General features: G+C 35.7%; 1 protein-coding gene across 1 annotated transcript in view; it reads left to right on the forward strand.

Moving 5' to 3' along the window:
* The window catches only part of SPAG16 (sperm associated antigen 16), a 943524-nt gene that overhangs the window by 144053 nt on the left and 773951 nt on the right, over positions 1 to 25520 (forward strand). Inside the window, exon 10 of the mRNA XM_064587011.1 lies at positions 2297 to 2424. Within this exon, the coding sequence (XP_064443081.1) occupies positions 2297 to 2424 (128 nt within the window). The remainder of the gene's footprint in view (positions 1 to 2296; positions 2425 to 25520) is intronic.

Genomic DNA, 25520 nt, shown 5'->3' on the forward strand with positions numbered 1-25520 from the left:
CTATACCAAAGAGGCTGTAGCTGATTTGGTTTTATTAAGCTTGGTTGATTAGATTTTATTAAATGTCTCATTGTTTTAGTTTTATATAATGATTGGTTTAATAGTGCTTGTAAAAATTGCTGTGGATAATAAGTTTATGGTTCTAGATTTTTCCATGTAGTCAAAAAATTATATAAGACTGGATTCGGATTCACCTTGCTACATTTTCTGGCATAATAGTTTACCCTCCCTCCATTTCCAACCCAAGAAACATTATTAAAGTGAATTTTCATCACAATGATAGTAAAATGGATAAAAGGCATAAACATACATTTCAGAAAAGATAAAGTAAAAAAAGAAAAAAAGAAACACAAAAACTAAACCTACTCAATCAATTTAAGAAATGTCAATATTGTAGTTTTTATATGAATTAGCAACAATTTTCCCTAAGACTTTTTACCTTATAGATATAATATAATTTACATGTTTATCATTTTTATCGTCCATGGTGTCCTCATGCTAGAATGCAATCTCCACAAGGAAGGGCATTTTGTCTATTTTGTTCAAAGACGTAAGAGCTAAAACCAGTGCCTGTCATGAAGTAGACACTCAATGATAAGTATTAGTCAAAGAAATAGTTTACTGAATGTATTATTTTATTTCAGTTATTTTTTTTTTGTTTCAAGTTTTTATTTAAATTCTAGTTAGTTAACATATAGTATAATATTGGTTTCAGGAGCAGAATTTAGTGATTCATCACTTACATACAGCACCCAGTGCTTATTATAACACGTGCCCTCCTTAATACCCATTACCCATTTAGCCCATCCCTGAATGTATTATTTTAAATGTAAGTGTGTGTCTGTATGTATGGATAGCATTAACAAAGTTGTGGTGAATTGCACACAGTATTATATGACAGGCAGTATATAAATTCCTATAACATTTCTGAAGAGCAATCTGTGAAGAGGAATCATGTTTTTTGTTAAGTATTTTATTCAAATTATTTTTACTTTTAGAATTGTGCTTTAAGAATATAATCAGTGAAGGGCAGATTTATAGACAGAAAAGTCTGTTCATAGCATTGATAATCATAAGGAAAACAAAGATAACTGAATGTTAAATAAAATATGGCATTTATTCTTTCAAAATAGACTAAATAGAGTGAAAACACAGCGGTACAATGTTAAAAGAAAAATGGAGGGTGGATAATAGAATATGGTCTCAATTTTTTGAGGGACATATTATTACATCAAAGTGCTAATAGTAATTATTAATATCTCTGTGGTGAAAATAAGATTTTTTAAATTTTTTTCTTTGTAGTATATGGAATGCATGATATTTCTATATGCATATGTGTTACTTTGTTAATCAGAAAAATACTTCATTCATAAAAATTGGTTTTATCATTTTCTGACTCTAATATAACCTCCACAGGGGCAAGACTTTTTATCTGCTTTGTTCATTGGTGGATTCCCCATGCCTAGAATAATGTTTGGGATAAAGTAGCACTTATAAATATTTTTGAATGAATGAGTACACAAACAAATGATATACCTCCCTCTCTAAAGGCAATTCCAAAGCATTAAGAATAAGTTGATTGATTACTTCCTTCTTTTGTAGAGTTGAGCAATTAATCCATCCATTATTAAGCGTTAATTAAGTGCCTGTTTATAGCATATTTTCCTTCCACTGCTACTTTCTCATGGACTAAAAATGATCTTTGATCACCAGTTACAATTGCTTGGCAGATGTGGATCCTACTGTATGTGAGATTTAAAATAATTATGACAAATATTTTACCTTTAGTAAGTGCCTTTAAATTAGCTCTGTGTTTTCAGGTTTAAGAAGAAAACTATAATTAATCCAATAATTTATGTTATTATTCTGTTTCCCAGTGACAGTGTTTTTGGTTCACCATTTATAGAAGACAAAAGGGGTATAAGAATAATCACAGATTTTGCTGACATTACTGTTGGGGATGGAAACTTATTGAAAAAGGACAATTGACCAATAATATAAGACAATACCATATTGTACTTCATTGTAATTTAATAGGGGATGTTTTTAGATAATTTTTCCATGTTGCATGCAGTTTAGACTTATGCAAAAAGATATGTGCCTTATTTAACATTTTATCTTTTTTGCATGCTTTCTCAAAACTAGAATAGGAAATGAAGGACTTAAGGTAACTCCTGAGGGAATATAATAGTAATATTTATGTTGTAATTTAATGTTAAATAAGATGGTATCAATGTGTAGTGTACAGTGATATGGCTATTTTACACAGAGCTCTTGCTTTTTCTTTTTCCTCTAGGATTCAGAATTTCCCACAGATATGCAACCAAATCCAAACCTGTATTTATGTAAAGAAAATATTGGTCCAGCAAAATTTGACTACAAGCTGAATAACATTTTTAGACTTCATGAGCTTCCAGTGAGCTGGTAGGATTCTTGATGTTTTACTAATGCCTTTGGGATTTTATTGTCATGTCTAAATTGTGTTGCTCTTACAGTCATTCAAGGTCAAAGTGGTTTGCTCTTAGCCTGTTTCCAAATTGCTACTCATAACAGCAAAAGAATCTGCTTATAGCTGCTGCAAGAATCTTAAAACTAACTGGTTTAGGCACTTGGTGGCAGTGCAGACTGAGTGCACTGCTGTGTGTCTTTACTGTAGAGGCTGTGTGTGTAGGCTTGAAGCACAGATCATCGTTTCTAGAGAGGTTTGTAGGATTTCTTTTAAAGACGGGATCTCAGCAACTATGCATTTCATTTGATTGTTTTACTTACAGTTTTACCAATTACTGGTTTGTCCTCATTAACAAATCATTTATTTTGTTTTTGAAGACTATAGTTTTGTGAACCATAATCACATCAGTTTAAAGACAAATCTTATTACTTGGCATTTATTAAAATGCATTATTTTACGAATCTGCATACTTATATATATATGGGAAACTTATTTTGAGTCTTATAAAATTTTTACTCATATTCAGTTTTCAAGAAAAATATTAATGTGGATAATCTGTATATATATATTCTATCATATGGTTCTGTGGTATATTAAAATTTTAGGAGTAGCTTTTATATATGATCATGGATATATCATTTTAATTATGGTTTAGGTAAGTAATATTATTTTCTTACATTTGTTCATATATTCCCAATTTTATGTCATCAATCTTCAAGAAATTTTAGATTTGTAAAAAATATGTGGCAAACATAATGTAATTGCTCCTATTGTATTTAATGAGGACAAATGTCTCAGAATAAAATGTTAACCAACTCTAATAACTTACATACAGTGACCTGTGGTGAGTATTTTTTTTTTTTTTCTTTTGCAAACTTTTCTCTGCTCCCAATGACTGGATGTGTTATTTATTTTCTAAATTCTATGTGTTTGATTATTTCCATGTAGCAAGAATATTTATTGTCTGTGGTATCTTACAAGTACAGCAGATATGATCTTATCTGCCCTGATCAAAACCAGTAAGTTAATGAATTGAAAGGGTCTGTTAGTAAAGGAAGCCATAAAAATGACACATTCATACCTTAAGTATTCTACTTGGACTTAAAACAATGCATTTACATTCCCATGCCAGTCTTTTGATGTAAGGCCATGGCTTTTTCTTTGATTAAGTGACTATTGATTGGAATTCTACACCGTATTTCTTGCATAAGCTATACAAATAATGTATCGCTTACAGTTTCAATTTTGTGATTTCCTTAATCTGGAACAAGAACTTGAGACACCCGGAAGAAGATCCTCTCACCTTTCCATAGCATTAATTTAATTTTCATTGAGAGCAGCTCTCCTTATCCCACTCATATTTCATCACCTTGATTAATCTTTAATTACATTACAATAACAAGCCCAACTGGCTTATAAGGAGGGTTAGTAACAAACTCCTTGGAACTCTGTGTAATCATGGACCTTAGCTGGTGGGCGTAGCCTGTGCTGGTCTACGGGGGCATGGTCTGAGAGCTCTGAGCAATCAAGGTGCAATGAGCACAACTAGTGTGTTTTACAGAGAAAATAACAAATGCTGGTCAATCCAACAATTAAGTTGAGGTTAAGGGAAAAACTTCTATTAAATGAAAATGAAGAGAAGATAAGGAGGGAAATATTTAACTTTTAGTAAAAGACAAAATCTGGATTTCAGCTTCATTTCCAGCCTTTGGAAAGACAGCTGCCCTGGTGTAACTACTACTACTACTACTACTACTACTACTACTACTACTACTACTACCAGGGAATAATTTCTCTGTCACAATTTTCACTAGTTAGCCCATTAGGAGAGAAGACTAACATTATAAGTTAGGCAGTAAAAAAAAAAAAAAATCAATCACTAGTAGAAAGAATAATCACTAATCTTTTAGAGTAACATACCTCAAAGGAGGAATAAGCTATGACTTTGGGACAACTCATTTACCTGAGCCTTTTCTTGCCTGTCTTCTTCATTTCCAGTTTGTCTCAGTTGCTACTTCCTTATACCACTGTTTCTTCATTGTCACATGCTTGCTTCTCTCCCCACTATTTTATTCTACTTCTTTCTCTATACTGTCATTCTATGCTACCAACCATTAACTAGCCATAATATAAAATTCAGTTATAAATTTTCAGTGTTGCTCAAATAATTTTGTATTCTCTATTAATTTTAAAACCAAATCACTCACTCCCGGACCCCACATACACACACAGAAGGGTTTGGTACTTTATGGTTCTGTAATAAAATGTTTATTGACTTCTTGATATGTTTCTTTAAGGAATAAAGAAAAGGCTTTTGTTTTATAAGTAACTATTTTTGTTTGTCAGTTACCATCAACAGAAATTAAGTTCTTCCTCTGTGGTGTATAGATTTCTTAATCAAAATAATAATAATAATAATAATAATAATAAAAGTATCAGTAATAACAATAAGCATCTATAAATGCTAGAATTCAGCTGGTTTATACATGCTATATTTAACCTTTGTATTTCTATAGGGCATTTATTATTTTCCCACTTCTCTCTCTCTCTCTCTCTCTCTCTCACACACGCACACACACACACACACACACAAATGAAGCTCAGAGATTTTGAGAGTCACGGAGAAAGAATTTGTATCAGGTCTGGTTAACTCAAAAGCAAACCCCTAAACAGTGAATAAGCCATGTAATTATTTTAAAGAAAAATACTGAGGAAATAGTGTCTATTTTTACAATCAGGCATACAAGTTTGCCAGTAACATACAACTATATAATGTATGAGTTTGGCCAATATCCTTTTTTCCCTTGATAATTGCTTTAAACTTAGATATTAAAATAATTAATTAGATTGTATTTATATACAGAATTTGTTAATTATATGTTTTTTCCTTGGAAAAACAGCTATATTAAAATGTACTTTTACTGTTTTTCTAACAAGGTCAAAATAAAATAAATGCATATTAAATTCCAGATAATTAAAAAATTCTTAATGTTGTACTAATTTGCATTTTTATAGAGTGCAATTTCATAGGTCGAAGAACCAGAAGGATTTTAAATCAGATTAGTTAAGAGAATTTTTAAGTTCTGATTTAGGTAGAAGTCTTTTTCCTACTTTCACAGGATGGTTCCTTTCAGCATAGAAAATGTCCTTCAGTAACTCCTGTTAGTTAAAAATACTTTTTTTTTTCTTGGCCAGACAAGCCCCCACCACACCTATGCTGTTTCCTTAGAAGCTGCTCTGCTCATTTTACCAAAAAGGTTGGCAGCAGTGCAGATGGCACTAACATCCTCTACTTGTTCTTTCTGTTCTCCCCTCCAGTGGAGTTTCCTTTCTTTCCTCTGTCCTGAAGCTAGTTTTATCAGTCATTTGCTCTTTCAGTGCCTACCACCAGTCCCACTTAACTGTTCTTGTTTTCTTTACCTCTCAGGTTCAGTCAATACAACCTACCACACCTGCTTTTCCTCTCCTGACTCCCATTATTTGTATGGTCCTGGTTTTCCTGCTGACTCCCAAGCTGTCCTGCTCAGCATCTTCAGGGGGAGGTTCCTTTCTGCCAGACTTCTGGTTGATTGATTCAGCCTCCCTCGACTCCTTCCTGGCTCAGCCCTACAGCTTCTTCTTCTCACTGCTACACTTCCCCAGGTGGCCTCTTCCATCCTCAGGCTATAAATACTCTCCATATGGTGATAATCCCCATGGTGATCTCTCTACCATTGACTTCTCCCCTGAACTTCGGTATCTAATAAATTTCTCCAAAATGTCATGCCCAGAAAGAATTCTTTTTCTTTTTCTGCCAGAAAACCTGGTCTTCTAATCTTCCTCATTTTTGTAAAAGCAAAATGTGAACTGTGAATTTACTCAAGCTAAAGGCCTAGGAGTCACTGGGATTGCTCATTCTCTCACCCTGCATTTCCCACCATCAAATCTACCATTAAGTCTGATAGGCACTTCCTCCAGAATACATTTATATATTTTATATCTCTCCTATTTCAAAAGCCTACTAATTCACTCTACCTTACCCTATAATAATTCACTCCCTTCACAATAACCAAATAGATCTTTTAAAAATATAAATCAGGCCATAAGATTCCCTGCTTTAAATACAATAATGTCTTCCCCTTATTTTAAAATAAAATCCAAACTTCATCATGTGGCATACCAGGCTCTGCAAGTCGTCTCCTGCCTACCTCTGGCCAGATGCTCCCTCACATTCCCTGCCCAGTACCCTCTGCCACCTCAGTCTTCGCACTATTCTGCAAACATGCCGCATTTACTTCTGCCCCAGGTCTGTGTACTAGTTTCTTCCCTCTACTTGTGTTGTTTCACCTCTCATTTTTGCATGTGTGACTTTTTCATCTCTAATATCTCAGCTCAAATATTACCTACCCAGAGAGGCAGTTCTTAAAAAATGTAGCTAATACTTCTCTCTTCATTCCTCTAGTCATGCTCAATCCCATCATTCTACTTTGTTTCCATCATGGTTCTCCATAGGCATGCCATGCATCATAAATTTTAAAGTATTTTTTATTTATTTATTTATTTTTTATTCTTATGTTAATCCCCATACATTGCATCATTAGTTTTAGATGTAGTGTTCCATGATTCATTGTTTGAGTATAACACCCAGTGCTCCATGCAGAATGTGCCCTCCTCAATACCCACAACCAGGCTAACCCATCCTCCCACCCCCCTCCCCTCTAGAACCCTCAGTTTGTTTTTCAGAGTCCATCGTCTCTCATGGTTTGTCTACCCCTCCGATTTCCCCCACTTCATTCTTCCCCTCCTGCTACCTTCTTCTTTTTTTTTTTTTTTCTTAACATATATTGCATTATTTGTTTCAGAGGTACAGATCTGAGATTCAACAGTCTTGCACAATTCACAGCACTTACCAGAGCACATACCCTCCCCAGTGTCTATCACCCAGTCACCCCATCTCTCCCACCCCACCCCTCACTCCAGCAACCCTCAGTTTGTTTCCTGAGATTAAGAATTCCTCGTATCAGTGAGATCATATGATACATGTCTTTCTCTGTTTGACTTATTTCGCTCAGCGTAATACCCTCCAGTTCCATCCATGTCGTTGCAAATGGCAAGATCTCATTCCTTTTGATGGCTGCATAATATTCCATTGTATATATATACCACTTCTTCTTTATCCATTCATCTGTCGATGGACATCTTGGCTCTTTCCATAGTTTGGCTATTGTGGACATTGCTGCTATAAACATCGGGGTGCACGTACCCTTTTGGATCCCTACTTTTGTATCTTTGCGGTAAATACCCAGTAGTGCAGTTGCTGGATCATATGGTAGCTCTATTTTCAACTTTTTGAGGAACCTCCATACTGTTTTCCAGAGTGGCTGCACCAGCTTGCATTCCCACCAGCAGTGTAGGAGGGTTCCCCTTTCTCCGCATCCTCGCCAACATCTGTCGTTTCCTGACTTGTTAATTTTAGCCATTCTGACTGGTGTGAGGTGGTATCTCATTGAGGTTTTGATTTGGATTTCCCTGATGCCGAGCGATATTGAGCGCTTTTTCACGTGTCTGTTGGCCATTTGGATGTCTTCTTTGGAAAAATGTCTGTTCATGTCTTCTGCCCATTTCTTGATTGGATTCTTTGTTCTTTGGGTGTTGAGTTTGATGAGTTCTTTATAGATTTTGGATAGTAGTCCTTTATCTGATATGTCATTTGCAAATATCTTCTCCCATTCTGTCGGTTGTCTTTTGGTTTTGTTGACTGTTTCCTTTGCTTTGCAAAAGCTTTTTATCTTGATGAAGTCCCAATAGTTCATTTTTGCCCTTGCTTCCCTTGCCTTTGGTGATGTTTCTAGGAAGAAGTTGCTTCGGCTGAGGTCAAAGAGGTTGCTGCCTGTGTTCTCCTTTAGGATTTTGATGGACTCCTGTCTCACATTTAGGTCTTTCAACCATTTTGAGTCTACTTTTGTGTGTTTTGTAAGGAAATGGTCCAGTTTCATTCTTCTGCATGTGGCTATCCAATTTTCCCAACACCATTTGTTGAAGAGACTGTCTTTGTTCCATTGGACATTCTTTCCTGCTTTGTCAAAGATGAGTTGACCATAGAGTTGAGGGTCCATTTCTGGGCTCTCTATTCTGTTCCATTGATCTATGTGTCTGTTTTTGTGCCAGTACCATACTGTCTTGATGATGACAGCTTTGTAATAGAGCTGGAAGTCCAGAATTGTGATGCCACCAGCTTTCCTTTTCTTTTTCAACATTCCTCTGGCTATGCGGGGTCTTTTCTGGTTCCATACAAATTTTAGGATTATTTGTTCCATTTCTTTGAAAAAAGTGGATGATATTTTGATGGGGATTGCATTAAATGTGTAGATTGCTCTAGGTAGCATTGACATCTTCACAATATTTGTTCTTCCAATCCATGAGCATGGAATGTTTTTCCATCTCCATGTGTCTTCCTCAATTTCTTTCATGAGTATTTCATAGTTTTCTGAGTACAGATCCTTTGTCTCTTTGGTTAGATTTATTCCTAGGTATCTTATGGTTTTGGGTGCAATTGTAAATGGGATCGACTCCTTAATTTCTCTTTCTTCTGTCTTGTTGTTGGTGTATAGGAATGCCACTGACTTCTGTGCATTGATTTTATATCCTGCCACTTTACTGAATTCCTATACGAGTTCTAGCAGTTTTGGGGTGGAGGCTTTGGGGTTTTCCACATAAAGTATCATATCATCTGCAAAGAGTGAGAGTTTGACTTCTTCTTTGCCAATTTGGATGCCTTTTATTTCTTTTTGTTGTCTGATTCCTGTGGCTAGGACTTCCAATATTATGTTGAATAGCAGTGGTGATAGTGGACATCCCTGCTGCATTCCTGACCTTAGGGGGAAAGCTCTCAGTTTTTCCCCATTGAGAATGATATTTGCTGTAGGTTTTTCATAGATGGCTTTTATGATATTGAGGTATGTACCCTCTATGCCTATACTCTGAAGAGTTTTGATCAAGAAAGAATGCTGTACTTTGTCAAAAGCTTTTTCTGCATCTATTGAGAGGATCCTATGGTTCTTGTTCTTTCTTTTGTTAATGTATTGTATCACATTGATTGATTTGCGGATGTTGAACCAACCTTGCAGCCCAGGAATAAAGCCCACTTGGTTGTGGTGAATAATCCTTTTAATGTACTGTTGGATCCTATTGGCTAGTATTTTGGTGAGAATTTTTGCATCCATGTTCATCAGGGATATTGGTCTGTAATTCTCCTTTTTGATGGGGTCTTTGTCTGGTTTGGGGATCAAGGTAATGCTGGCCTCATAAAATGAGTTTGGAAGTTTTCCTTCCATTTCTATTTTTTGGAACAGTTTCAGAAGAATAGGTATTAATTCTTCTTGAAATGTTTGGTAGAATTCCCCTGGGAAGCCATCTGGCCCTGGGCTTTTGTTTTTTGGGAGATTTTTGATGACTGCTTCAATTTCCTTAGTGGTTATAGGTCTGTTCAGGTTTTCTATTTCTTTCTGGTTCAGCTTTGGTAGTTGATACATCTCTAGGAATGCATCCATTTCTTCCAGGTTATCTAATTTGCTGGCATAGAGTTGGTCATAATATGTTCTTATAATTGTTTGTATTTCTTTGGTGTTGGTTGTGATCTCACCTCTTTCATTCATGATTTTGTTGATTTGGGTCATTTCTCTTTTCTTTTTGATAAGTCTGGCCAGGGTTTTATCAATCTTGTTAATTCTTTCAAAGAACCAGCTCCTAGTTTCGTTGATCTGTTCTACTGTTCTTTTAGTTTCTATTTCATTGATTTCTGCTCTGATCTTTATTATTTCTCTTCTCCTGCTGGGTTTAGGCTTTATTTGCTGTTCTTTCTCCAGCTCCTTTAGGTGTAGGGTTAGATTGTATACTTGAGACCTTTCTTGTTTCTTGAGAAAGGCTTGTATTGCTATAAAGTATTTTATAAAAGTAAAAAAAAAAAGAACATGAAATGTTAGTGCTTTTCTAGTGTATGTGTGGCAAACTGGCTAGATGCTCACCATCCCAGTTTTCTCTTCCTTGGGCCCATTGGAAGATTATATCTCCCAGCCTTCTTAACTAAGCTAAACTGTGTGATACCAATTCTGACCAAAGCCAGTGTACACCACTACCAGACCCATCCCCTAAAGCTTCCATTGGTATTATGCTGTCTCCATCCTCATTTTCCTAGCTGGAATCAAAGGACTTTGAAAGTGATGAATCACATGCTAGAAGGAACATGTGTTCTTGAGTCATCTGTTGCTTGGTGAGTTCCCGACCTTCATCAAGCTTTGTCTGTGGTACTGCTTTAATTGCCCTGACCAATGCACTATATTTCTGTGAAAACAGAGGAGTTAGGCTATGTAAGATGAATGAAATAAGATTTAAAAAGGCTGATAGTACTTTCATATTTACTCATTCATTCAAGAAAAATTTATTGAGCGTTTATCAGGCACTATTGTGGGCAATTAACTAAATACACAGAAATCTGTTCCCAGGGAGCTTATATTTGTTGTAAGGAACAGGTAATAAACCAATAATGAACACATCTATGCTATGGTATGTTTGATGGCCATAAGTGCTGGAGAAAAACGTAAAGGAGGACACAAGGAAATGGAGTGCAGGATGGCTTCAGGTTTAAAGAGAGAAGTCAGGGCTGTTCTGAGAAGGTGACATATAATGGAAACCTGAAGTTAGGTGAGGAAGTGAGACATGCAGAGAACTAAGGATGGAAATCAGAGTTGGGGGAACAGCAAATGCAAAGCTCTTAAGATGGGAACATGTCCAAAATGTTCCAAGAAGGAGACTAGGATAAACAGAGTAGGTGAGCTTAGAAAAGAGGAGGAGAAAATGACGTTAGGTACTTGGAGACCAAAAAGGGTTTGACTTAAGGGCCTTCTGGATGGCAGTAAAGAGAACATTGAATTTTATTCTGAGAATGCTGGAAAGCTGTCGGAGGACTTTGAAAATTACCTGATTTGATTTACATAACAGGATCACTATGACTGCTGTGTGGATATTAGACTGTCATAGGGGTTAAGGGTAGGTAGAAGCTGGCAGACTGGTTAGAAACTATTTCAATAATCCAAGAGAGTTATGAAGATTTTCTGGGCTAGGATGACAATGGTATAGAGGCTAAATGGTAAGATTTTTATTTTTTGATGAGAAAATCAACAGGATTTTCTGATAGGCTGGACGTGGAGTGAGAGAGAGGATTTAAAGATGAGTCAGTCCAAGGTTTTTGGTCAGAGCCAATGAAGATACAGTGGCCATTAATTTTTAAGGGAAAAGGTAAGGGAGGGGAAGCTTTGGAATCTGGAACTGGGCATTTTATGTTTGGGATGCCTATTAAACTTCCAAGTAGGCTTAGATTTGGATGAGACCTCTTAGAGTGTACTGTGAACACAATCACAACTGTGTACACCATCTGGCAAGTGGTTAGATTCATGTCAGCTCTATTCCATGCCCTTCCATGGAAGCAGACACCAGAAATAAAGATAAAGTAACTAAATAACTTCTAATGCAAAAAAGGGGGCATTTTAGAAGTGTAATTTTTAGACATGGGTCAATATAAAGCTTAATTTCTCTTATTGTTTTGGCTATAAATTATATATGCTTATAAGAAACTGCTAGTTATATTTTAAAATGTGAGTTTTCAAATTAAATATTAAATTGCTTTTATGACTATAAATTTAACTGGTATTTTATAACGTATATTTAAAATAAATTTAAATGGTATTGTAACTGGTATGATGTTTATGTTCTCCAAACAGGCAAAGAACTTGCAGTTTCTTGAAGCTTCAAGAAAATTCTCTTTAGGAGGATAATAATTATATACAGATTAAAAAATGTGTGTAATCACTGTGTATAAGTAGTGTACAGAATACTTTAAAACACTTTTTACACTATGAGGATATATTCTGCTGGTTTTGAGGTTTACAATATAATAAGGTATTCCGTTAACTTCCATTAAATAATGATAATATTTATGCCATTACCTTTTAAGAAGGAAGAGGTACATGAGTTTACAGTAAATGTAAACATACATTTTAATGATCTGTTTATGTTTTTTGGGTGTGTTCCATGAATAAATATATCATCTAATTAGGAGATTAGATTTTCAATTTATTTCAGATTATCTTTAGTGCCCTTGCATGTATCTGTCTTTAGCCTTAAACTAACTTTGTCTAGACACTTTGGGTTTGTTGAGCAGCTGTCATCTTCCGGAAGATGTTCTGACTTGTTTTTTGGGTCAGCTTACAGCTAAAATTATGGAAAGGTCTTTTCGCTGGTCACAGATGATGCACAAAGCATTTTCAATTCTGGTGTTTCATAAACTCAGAGAGAAGACAGTTGCCCTTCTGGGGCTATAACAGTTTTTCATTCTGTTTTAATTATCTAGATCCATAGTAATAACCACAGTGACTTACAAGAAGGCATTGCTAGACATATTATAATTATATATAGCAATTTTTTGTAGTGCCAAAAATGTATAAAAATCCCACCTATTAACTAAGGTTGGTAAAAACAAAACAATGCTTGTCTCCCTTAGGACATCCATGTTTCAGTTTTTAGAACAAGCAAGTCATTCAGTTTTTGCATAAAACTTTTTCTGGAATATATTATGATAAGGCAAGTCAAATTTCCATGAAATGACATTGCAGTAATAATATTCCAGTAAACATGGAAACCATGTCTCACTCCACTTTCTGGCTTAGCTAAATACTGGTATTGCCTATTACCTACTGTGTGATAGAAAGGGAAATGAAAGTTAAAAACAAAGGTAAAAAACAAAAACAAAAACAAAAAAACAAAGGTTAATCTTTGTAATGTAGAATGTCAGGGAAGATGGTTAGAACAAGTACCAATATATATGTTTGTTTTATTTAGTATTTTATTCAGATTTTCAAACTATATTATATTCACACATATACTTGTAATTCAGTTTAATTAATTAGAGGTGGCAAGACTTGATGAAGTATAAGTAATCAGTGGTTCCAGCGATTTCTGCCATTACTTGATGGGTTGCCTCACTTAAACTTGCCAAGACCTTATCTTTAAAAGTTGATGCATGTGGAATGGTATCTAATAATTTATTTTTTCTTGCTATTCACAATTATATGGTGAATGGATTGTAAACATTAGTGCTTGTGCTGATGGGTTTAAATCTTAAACAACTTCAGCAATTTTTTATATGACCATGACTAGGTCATATTCATTTTATATTATTTTTTCATATCAATGGCATTTCACAGTCTAAGAGTAAATAATAGAACTTTTTATTAGATTTATGCACCCAACGTATTTAACAATATTTATGCTCTGAATTCAACTTTAATTTAAAATGACTGACATTATCTCAGTGCGATAACTGTTAATTCAGAGTACCTCATTAAATAGGACATCCAACTTGCATGTTTTGTGAGCACCTCAAATTTAGCTGGTCTCAAAGCCAATTCCCTATTCCACCATCCCCTTCCCCTCCACCCTCACCTTCTTCTTTCTTCCATTTTGGTTAGTGACATTATCATCCATATAATCACCTAAGATGATCTGTGAATCTTAAGTTATTTTTACCACTTACTATTACATTCAGTCAATCACTTAAGACTGTATATTCTATATCCAAAATGAGTTGAGCAGCCATTTATTTCAGCCAAAGTCCATCATTTGTCACTAAGCTCCCCTAATAGCTTCCTACTAGTCTCTCTGCCTCCAATTGTTCTACCAATTAGAACTTATCTCCTCGGGCGCCTGGGTGGCTCAGATGGTTAAGCGTCTGCCTTCGGCTCAGGTCATGATCTCAGGGTCCTGGGATCGAGTCCCGCATCGGGTTCCCTGCTCAGTGCAGAGCCTGCTTCTCCCTTTCCCTCTGCCACTCCCTCTGCTTGTGCTCTTCTGTCTATCTCTATCAAATAAATAAATAAAATCTTTAAAAAAAAAAAAAGAACTTATCTCCTCTACTGCCATTATAGTACTCTTTCTAAAAATGACTTGATATTTTATTTCTGCTTTAAAATCTTTAATTGTATTTTAAGACCTCAAGACACATTTGGCTCTTCCCAATCTAGCTCTAGCCTATTTTTCTAGCTCTGTTGTACCCCTTGCTTCTGTACCACTATGTTCTACATTCAGTGAAATCTTTTCACATGTTTATATCTTGGCTCACATTCCTTTGGCTGGAATGTATGTACCTCCTTTTCGCTCTTTGCAAATACTCAAGCAACCTAAAAAAATTCCTATCTATAAACCAAACCTCCTTTCTGTTCTCTTGGTCCTAGATACATAATATAAGGACACATATGTCCTGTTGAATCACATGATGTGTCTATTTCTCTCAACCTCTCACCAAGGACTCTTGAGGACATAGATCATGTCTCCTTGTGAATAGCACCTGACACATAGGATGTGTATAATATCCGTTGAAGGAATTAATGCATGGATTTGAGTGAAAATATTATGTGCAGTCATAATTCTCTAGCCAACTTTTAAAAATATAGTATCCACTTATAATCTAGGTATCACCTGATGTCACCTTTTCCTTTAAATTTAATTTAATTAAATTTAATTTCACTTGGATGTCCAGTGATTTCTGTGAATGCCTGTGATCTAAGTTTCCTATTTACAGTCATACTCTATGCAAACAGGGAGGCTATAAACACCACTCTCACAGTTCTTAGAGTGACTCTAGTCATGCACTCACAGCTCAGTTCTCTCACATTTGGTGGGAGGTACAAAAGAGGCCACTTTAATACAGCCTGCTTTATTTGCCGGACACTGGGTTCCTTGCTCTTGCATGTCTGTCTCCTCAACAGTCAGCCCCCCATCCTCATATGTACTTTCTTCTCCCAGTTCCCAGACTTCTGATTTTTTAGAAGTATTCCTAACACACTCACTGGATTCTTGACTCTTCTGCTTTTCCCTCACATACTTGGCCTCCTTGATTTGCTTCTGAAATCTGACAGCTGAGTAACTTTTAACCCTGACCTTGGTGACCCAGAACTTGTGCTTTCACTCAGTCATCTCCCAGATCAATTCCTTAGCTGTCCAACCTGAGTTTCCAAATTTTTCTCCATTTGAGGAGTGAGGATATTCCTGACAAATCTGAAGAATGCTTTTGTGAAAAAATTGAACCACAAATATAAATTTAGAATATATTGCCTATTCTTGTTTTTTAAGATTTTATTTATTTATTTGAGAGGGGGGAGAGAGAGAGAGAGAGAGAGAGAAAGCATGAGAGAAAGCACGAGAGTGGGGAGGGTCAGAAGGAGAAGCAGACTCCCGCTAAGCAGGGAGCCCAACGCGGGGCTCAATCCAGGGACACCGGGTTCATGACCTGAGCCTAAGACAGAGGCTTAACGGACTGAGCCACACAGGTGCCCTATATTGCCTATTCTTAAATGATTCCATGTACTGAGGACTTTTCAATTGATAAAGAGTATGTGAGAAGGAACATTAGGCATTTTATGTATCCCCAACATATGAATGTCTTAGATACAGGGTAGGGGACAGTAAAAATATAGTCAAAGTCTCCTTCCTTTTCCAATGAGATCATTACTGAGGAGGGGAATTGATTTGGTCAAGGCAGAGGACATGATTGGGTCACATTGCTGAAACTTGGAGCTATATATGAAAGGAGAATAAGTTGTTTTCAGTTGGGACCAACACACCCTTCCCCCTTGATTTTCTTCATTCCTTCAATAATTATATACTCAATTCCCATCATGTATCAGACTCTGTTCTAAACATTGGGAATGAAACGGTGAGAGACAGAGAGACAGATTGATTTATTTCCATGTTTCTATTTATCATTACAGCAGTAAGACCTAGAGACCTAATTATTAACTGTGAGCCTGGAAGAAGTGGATGGAAGAGGATTGGTATTATTTTAGGCATTAGGGCAGAATTGCAGGGAGAAGGACCAAAGGAGTCCAGCTGTCACATGTGGGAATAGAGATTAAATACTTTGAATTTACTCTGAGTGTTCTTTCTGAATATTTTCTCCAGAAGAAGGTACTGTGTGCCTGAGTAAGGATTTGGGCCTTCTAGTTTCAAAACAGCACTAGTCCCTGATCACATCAGAGCAATGTCAGGAAAGTGTGGTGGGGTGGGGGAGGGGTGGGGGGGAGGTATGTTTAAATAGTGTGTGTTGAGCGTAATGAGAAATATGATTTATGATATAGAATGAAGGCTTTTACTATATAAATACATGGGTAATTCTAGAGGAGGAGGGGGAGAGACCTTTTCCATAGGGAAAAGGTGACTTTAAATTTCTGATCTCAGTATGAAGTTTTAGATTAAATTTTTCAAACTTGTGGTGTCTGAAACAGTTCTTGCAACTGCCATTGCTATTGTGTAGGTTTTATCATTTTTATTCTATTACGTTAAACTAGATTCATATCAAAGATTTCTTAAGGGGCCTCACAAATTGGTGATAAGTTGGGTAATACCTTGATTTACTAATAATATTGAACATTTCTTGAACTGATATTAACTGCATGAGAAATTGTGTTCTAGGAATAGAAAGAACTTATCTGCATTTGCTTTACACTTACGCTTAAGGAAATACAAACAACCAACATATCACTTGGTGAAACAAAAAACTATATCTATTTCTAAAATTTTCTATCTTTTCTTCCTAATATTCTTTTATTTAAAATATTGTTAGGAACTATCATGATAATGCGAGCCAGTTCCTCAAGAGGAATCCAAATGTTCTGTGTATTTAAACGGGAAGAATGATTGCTAAATAACTGTATCAGAATTTCTTGGCGGTAATTTTGGGGCTTTTTCTTTTGGGAAGAGTATACTGCAGTACATTTAAATCTAGTTGTCTGTTACATAATATAGAATATTTTTTTCCTTTTGTTCTTGGTAGAAAATATACATTTATTTTTATTATTTTGGTAGGTATTAAAAATAGATATTGGATTGATTATACTAAATTCTTGTTATTCTAAGAAACTAATATTATTGATGTAAATTTTTATTGCTAGCTATCTTGAGATTTAGCTATTTTTCTTTTTAAAAAGAAACCAAGAGAAAAGTGATAAAAATTGTTAACTCACAGATTTAGGTACTGGATTAGTCCAAATGAAATGAGGTCTTAAATCACTGTAAGTGATTTAAGAATTACATGAATTTATTTTTGTTCAGCTGGATATTTCTAAAGTGACTATTCATTTAAATAATGACTTTTACCCTGGAGTAGTACATAGTAACTAAAATGTTTTTTTTTTTTTTAATTTCAAAAGTTTTACCTTTTATACAAGGAGCCACAGTAAATAGTTTATTTTTTATTGATTACCTTACTGCAAAGTCATTTAGCTCAAAGTCTAAACTTCTAAATAATGGACTAAATAAAATAATGGTTTATGAACTAGTCTCTCTTTACTGTAAATCAGCTAACATTTGTTCTTAAATCTTGGATGCTGCCCATACAACAATACTCACAGTGAACATCTATTGAGAAGTTGAGCCAATCATAGTATTAAAGACTTCTCACATATTTTTTTATAATTTTTTTAAGATTTTATTTATTTATTTGAGACAGAGAGAATGAGAGAGAGAGAGCACATGAGAGGGGGGAGGGTCAGAGGGAGAAGCAGGCTCCCCGCCGAGCAGGGAGCCCGATGTGGGACTCGATCCAGGGACTCCAGGATCATGACCTGAGCCGAAGGCAGTCGCTTAACCAACTGAGCCACCCAGGTGCCCAAGGCTTCTCACATATTGTCTCAATTGATCCACGTTAAAATTCCTTAATATGGCACTTGTTACTTACCTATTTTGTAGTGGAGGAATCTGAGATATCAGAATGTTTAGTACCTTACTCTTCATTGTTTCTGTGTGTTTGTTTCATCTGTATTCATGATTTATGTGAATCTTTTATTGTTGTTAAAAAGCATAAACTTAGGCAAGCAGTACACATTAGTGGTTAAGATTACAAAGGCTAGTGCTAGCTGGCCTGTGTTCAAATTGTGGTTCTAGTCCATACTAACCCTGTGACCTTGAGTAAGTTACTTAACCTATTTATTTCTATTTCTTTGCAGTAGCCCTATGACCTTGTACAAATTATTTAACCTCTATTTATTTCTAATCTAAAAATAAAGAATTTTTATTATGCCCTATGCCACAGGGCTATTATGATATTTAAGTGAATTAGTATTTGTAAATAACTCAGGACATTATAAATTGTAAATGTTACTTAATAATGAATAGTTTAAAGATCTAAGAAGAGTGGCTAAATTATATCACTTCTATTAGTAAATTAATGAAGGTAGAACAAATTTTACAATTTTCAGTAAGGAACACTCTACATTTCAAGATGGCAGTTTTCTGGGTTTATTGAAGAATTTAGTCATATGAGGCTTGACTTAAAAAGAATTTTTTTCTAGATTATTTTACCTCAGTAGTTTAAGGAATTAAGAAATATTATGATCTTACCCAAACTAGTGGAATAAAAGTATACCTTTACTTATATTCAATGTTGTCAAAAATTATTTAAAGGAGTTAAAATATACATTTAATACAGTAATTAGTAAAATATTTTAAGAAGTAAAAGTTGGAATGATAGTTTTTTGTTCTTTAGGAAAAACTCAGTTTTTCTGTCCTATGTAGGAAGAAATCCTGATTCTTTCTACCATATATTTCTTCCCTACTGTGTCTTTCTTCCCCAGGTGTCTCCTTTACCTTTATAGAGAACACTTCATTTCTGGCAGTTCTGTCCACAAATAGTGTGGAGGTTTTTCCCCACACCAGGCAATTTTCTGTGACACCAGAGTATCCTATTTCAACTCAATTCTGACACTGTCTACTCGGAGATAGTATCAGATGCTACAGGGTAAGTTTTCAGTCCTACAAGACTATTTTCCTCAGGCCCCCACACCTACCGCACTCCCCACTTCAGACACCAATGACAAGCCCAGATCGTTTGCCTGTACTTTGACTAGCTCACATTCGATTAATTTGCTAGGATGGCTTACAGAACTCAGGGAAATACTTATATTTACCAGTTTATTAAAGGATATGATAAAGGATGCAAATAAACATCCAGGTGAAGAGATACACAGGGCCAGGTCTGGGAGGGTCCTGAGAAAAGATTCTGTCTCCATGGACTTGGAGTGCATCACCTTCCCAGCATGGGGAGGTGTTCACCAATCTGGGAGCTCTCTGAACCCTTTTAGGATTTTATGAGGGCTTCATCATGTAGGCATGACTCATCATTAATCCCATTTTGAGCCTCTCTCCCTTCTCAAGAGGATGGTGGGGGGGAGGGTGCTGAATATCCCAAGCTTCTAAATATGGTTTGTTCTTTCTGGTGACCAGCTCTCACCCAGGAGCCATCCAGGAGCCCAGAGTTACCTCATTAGAATAAAAGACTGCTATCACCCAGGAACATGTGTTCCTTGTGTCAGGAACTGGGGTCAAAGACCAAATATTAGTACAAAAGATGCTCTTAGTATTCTTATCACGTAGGAATTTCCAAGGGTTTTAGGAGCTCTGTGCCAGGAACCAAGAACAGAGAACAATATACATTTTCTATTATCTCTCAATTATACAAAATCTATATCAAGTGACACTAACCATTTTCTGTAGATAGACCATAATTTTGACTTGATATTTTTAGCAGTCACCCATTGAAAAAAAGAAGAAAAGGTCCACCACCTTTATATTCTCACCTTTAGAATCTAAGGAAAAGAAGACATTGAGTGGGAAATTCAGCCTTTGTCCTTAAGTTATAGGTTAGCTCTTATTAAAGAATCAGTTCCCATTAGGAGCCACCTACCTTAGAGTTGACAAACCTGGTTCCTCCAGTCTGGGAAAGATCCCATGTAGCCTAGCTAATTTGATTCTGGTTACATCACTCCATTCTAAAGGACTTTCAAAGAGTACCCACTGTCCACAGCAAAAAAAGTTTAAACTCTTAAATGAAACTCCTAAGACCTCTTTAACTCTTTGTCCCTACACACTATACTCCAGATGTTTCAGCAACTGGACCTCTTCACATCTCAGCAGCCGAAACCAAAAACATTAGATTCTGTATGTTGATTGGGCTCAGCTATCTGCTTTTGTTTTCTGTGGCTCAGCTGAGGTCACTCACTCAGCTACATTCAGCAGGTGGATGTAAATTTCCAGCTGACATGTTTGGTGTCTCAGTCTCCTATTCCCCCTCCTCCTCCTCTCTTCTGTTTCATTCTATAGGATTTCTTTATGTGACCCCCATCCCTCAGCAAGGTTTCCTGGATTGCCTTATAGTATGGTAGCTGGTTTCTAAAACTTAGGAAACAGAAGTTAGTGCTCCTCTTAGTATGTGGGCCCTGGACCTATAAGTCCCAGAGTGATTTTTGTTAAATTCTATTGGTGAATCACAGGCTAGCCAAGATTCAAGGGGTGGGAAATAGATACCTTTTGATGGATGGAGTGGCATGTGCACACACTGAGAGATGGACTTTTGCACCATTTTTAAAATGTTATCTGCCCTACCAACCATGCTGATTTTAATTAATTACATTCATTTCCTGAACATAGCATTCTTTGTCTTAATTTCAAGTGTCGTATAATCTGCTTCAACTGCCTAAAGCACTTGTATTCATAGTTACCATGTCCTTCAAGAAACCTTACATTACCTAACAAATTTAGATTACCTTCACCTCCCCGTGGGATCCCACAAATGGTAGTCATTTTTTTTTAAATCAAAGTGTATATCACAGTTACCCACTTACATGTCTGAGTGTCTGACTCTCCTTCTGGTTGTCAGTTTCTTGGGAAAAGGTCCAGACCTTCTTCACCATAAAATCCTAATGCATAGTATATAGTTCGTGATACATAGATGTCACTTAAAACCTAGTTGTTAGAAGAATGAATGAAAAAATGAGTGAATGTCTAGAAAAAAGGAGAAATTACAGGTTTTCTGACCAAGTCATGTGCACTAGATATGGAGGATTTTTAAAGACTCTTCTGATAGAGATATGAGTTAGCCAATTTCTCCACCTTAGATATTTTTTCCCTGATTGCAACCTGTGCCTTGTGAAATTTTAATCATACAGACACACTGTATATCTGTTTATACACTCTGGCCCTTTAGAGGTCCATAAACCATTGTAATATCTAGTGAAAATTTTTTCACTCTACCCCATGAACCAATTTTTGCCTTCTTGCTGGGGGACAGTATTGCCCTTGTTGAGAATGCTAGTTAGGCAATGGGTGAAGACGTTTCAGTGTTGATTCTCTCAAAAAGAAGATGGTTGGGGTTTTACTCTTTGACTACCTTCTCTATGTATATCGCCATCTTATTTTCATGACAGTTCCTTTTAGGTCTCTTCATTGAACACATAAGAAATGTTGTGTTGCCATATTACCTGAAAGTGTATTTAAAGGCACCACTTTGGAGCTCCTGGGTGGCTCAGTCAGTTAAGTGTCTGCCTTCAGCTCAGGTCATGATCCCAGGGTCCTGGGATGAGTCCCGCATTGGACTCCCTGCTCAGCGAGGGAGCTGCTTCTCCCTCTCCCTCTGCCTGCCACTCTGCCTACTTGTGCTCTCTCTTTCTATCTCTCTGTCAAATAAATAAATAAAATCTTAAAAAAAGAAAAGGCACTACTTTGGAAGAATGTTTGATGGTGAAACCACCATTCTCATTGCTCCTTATCATTGTTTATTTTCCACAGATCTATTCAGGCCATAATTTCACCTAAATATTCTGATGTGAAATTGGCTTTTTTCTTTTTGGGGAAGCCTTTGTGAAAAGTCTGAGGACCCATTTATGGATGCCATACGAATGTTGCAGGGAAAGCTGAGGGACAAAAGCTCTAGTGTCCCTTATTTGGAGGAAATTTTCCCATAGTTTAGTGCTATTTTTAAAAATAAATTCTAGGGATGTCTGCGTGGCTCAGATGGTTAAGCGTTTGCCTTTGGCTCAGGTCATGATCTCAGGGTCCTACACCGAGCTCCGCATCAGGCTCCCTGCTCACCGGGGAGTCTGTTTCTCTCTCTTCTTCTGTCCCTCCTCCTGCTCTCTCTCTTGCATGCTCTCTCTCAAATAAATAAATAAATTCTTTAAAAAAATTAAAAAGAAATCCTAAAATATAAATTTTATAACAAGGAATAAAGGGGATTTTTAAAATGAAAGTGAAATAGTAAAATTTAGAGGTTTAAAAGTTTAAAAATAAAATGTGGTGATAGAAACATAAAACATGTTTAAATTTCAATCAAAGAAAAATTTTAAGAAATAAAGATGAGAGATATTAAATTAAAAACCTAGAAGAAGAAGCCATAAAATAGAAAAGTTAAACTAGAAGGTTAAAAATAAAAATGATAAAAATGGTTTTCAGTGTGAAATTGAAGACAATTAGAGGTATTTTCTTTATGTTTTTTTCTTTATAGGTTTTTCTTTATTCCTTATAAACAACAATATATGTTAGGTAAAGATAAAGAAAATCAGGTGGAAATAGGGAGACTAAAGGTAAAAGATACAGTGAGCCAGTTGAAGTTGGGGAAAAGAGTAATTTAAAACAACCAGCGAAAATCAAAGCAATTGGAAATACTAAAAAAAATAAAATAAAAAAAGGCAAGCTGCTACTGGGTGATAAAATTGTACATTCTATAATGATGTAAGAAAACAAGGTTGAAAAATGGGGAAAAGTGGAGAGTGTATAAAAATTCCAAGATATAGGCCAGTGAAGTTGAATCATAGATAAATGTCCCTATGGAGATGTTCAAGATGCACCTCTCTGTAAGAGCCTGTGCACGAACTGCCCTTTTACTTCACCCCGACCATCTATCAGTGAGACACAGACTTGTCCTTGTTGGCAAAAAATTCAGACCCTTTGGACATGTCCACAGCAATGTGCTCACTGTCCTGCAATCTTTTGGCCTCAAACTTGCTCCACTGCCTAGATAAATACTTATTTCCATTCAAAGAAGAGCATTAAACACTGCTGTGCATTTAAAATATCATTTGTGGGCACCTGGGTGGCTCAGTCATTAAGCGTCTGCCTTCGGCTCAGGTCATGATCCAAGGGTCCTGGGATCGAGTCCCACATCAGGCTCCCTGCTCGGCAGGAAGCCTGCTTCTCCCTCTCCCACTCCCCCTGCTTGTGTTCCTGCTCTTGCTGTCTCTCTCTCTGTCAAATAAATAAATAAAATCTTAAAAAAATATATCATTTGTATCATCAACGTTTCAAAATTCCTTACTATTTATAGCAGCAAGTGTTTTGTATAAACATAAGTGTATCTTTCTACTTAGAACTGTGACCTTTGTCACCTGGACAATATAGATTCTATATATTGGAGATTTGCATTAAAGATGTTATACAAATGAAAAGGAGGTATCAATTTCAAATGCACAATGTCAAAACTACTAGCTGCAATTGAAATGAGATTTATGTGTGAACAACATATTTTCTTACTATAGTTATACATACACATAATTTTCTTTTTTCTACTTTTAGGTTATTTGGAGATTTGAGTAAAATTCTGCTATGCTATATCTCGATCATATCATTCTACATGACCTGATCTCATAAATGTATTTTATTGCTTTTTCTTATATTTTGAAATGTTGTATAATTAGAATATTGGTTATTGACAATATGAATTTGTTAACAATAGTGTGTTATGTATTATGTAAAACATAAAGTAGTGGTTGTTTGGTTATAGTGAAGGAATTAGTGATAATAATGACAGTTTCTAATTGCAGGAGAAATCACTATGTATTACATAATTAGGTATGACTTTTGGCAACTTTATAAGTTTAGGTATATTTATTTTTTAATGGAAATAGCTTTTTATTCTTTTGTTTTCTTATTCCAAGAATAATCATGTTCCCCCTTGATCCACCCCTCAAATATCAAAACAGATAAGCACTAGTAACACTTTAGGTAACTATTATTCTTTCAGAAATCCTTTGAAAGCTCTATCTTCCCTCTCTCATCCCCCATCCCCATTTAGAATCATATTATAAGAACTGTTCTAGAACTTGCTTTATGCAGTAAGGACAGTGTGGATATCCTTGTATATTAACTATTCCATCCTTGTTTATATATCCAATTAGTTTTGATACCTCAATATATAATATTTAATCATTTTATTATTTTATAAATAGCCCCACTATGATTATATTCTACATAGATCTTTCTATACTTACTTGTTTAATTTGAATTTTTATTATTGATATTTTGCATTTTTTATATCTATATTAGATATTTATGAATGCAGTACATATTTGGGGTTAAATTATTTTATAGAATTAAACTACAACCTATTTCTGTGAGTTTTCCTTTCCTACTCATGTTTTATTTTTTTCTTTACTACTCAAGAACTAAGGATACTAGGGGTGCCTGGGTGGCTCAGTCACTTAAATGTCTGCCTTCAGCTCAGGTCATGATCTTAGGGTCCTGGGATTGAGCCCCGTGTTGGGCTCCCCACTCACTGGGGAGTCTGCTTCTCTCTCTCTCCTTCTGCCCCTCCCCGCTGCTTGTACTCTCTCTCTCTCAAATAAATAAAATCTTTTTAAAAAAGAACTAAGGATACTAGACAAGAAACTAGTTAGTTATGGATGAAATAATAAATATTTTTATCTCAAATTATGAAAATTAAGTTTTCTTGATCTTAAAGTGAAAATATGTTACTTCCCTAATTTTCTTCTATGACTTTTTCACTTATGGACCAACTGATCTCCCTGCAAGGTCACTCAAACTCATGATAATTAGAAACCTTCCCCCATAATACCTCCTGCCCTCATCTCAGCTCTTCCTGCACTGGGGCTTATTAAAAATCTTTCCTGATGGCCGTTTTGGAGACTTTTTATCACCTGAGCCATGCTGTGATACCATCTGCTGCCAGTATAAATTGGGACACTTTATGTTGAGAGTGACTGAAAAAACCATAAATTGGTTAAAAGATGAAAGGAAATATTGGATCAATTAACTGAAAAGCTCAGAAGTAGGAGTAGCTTCAGATCAAGCTTGATTCACTGTTTTAAAAATATCACTAAGTGCCTGATTTCACTGTTTTTCTATTCTGTCTTTTGTATCAGCTTTATCCTTAGGCTCCAAGTTCTTCCTTCATGGTAGTAAAATGGCTGAAGCAGTT

The sequence above is a fragment of the Mirounga angustirostris genome, unplaced genomic scaffold (assembly GCF_029215605.1).
Source record: "Mirounga angustirostris isolate CCGP_5_RB_7025 unplaced genomic scaffold, mMirAng1.0.hap1 SCAF_3, whole genome shotgun sequence".
NCBI classification, from domain to species: domain Eukaryota; kingdom Metazoa; phylum Chordata; class Mammalia; order Carnivora; family Phocidae; genus Mirounga; species Mirounga angustirostris.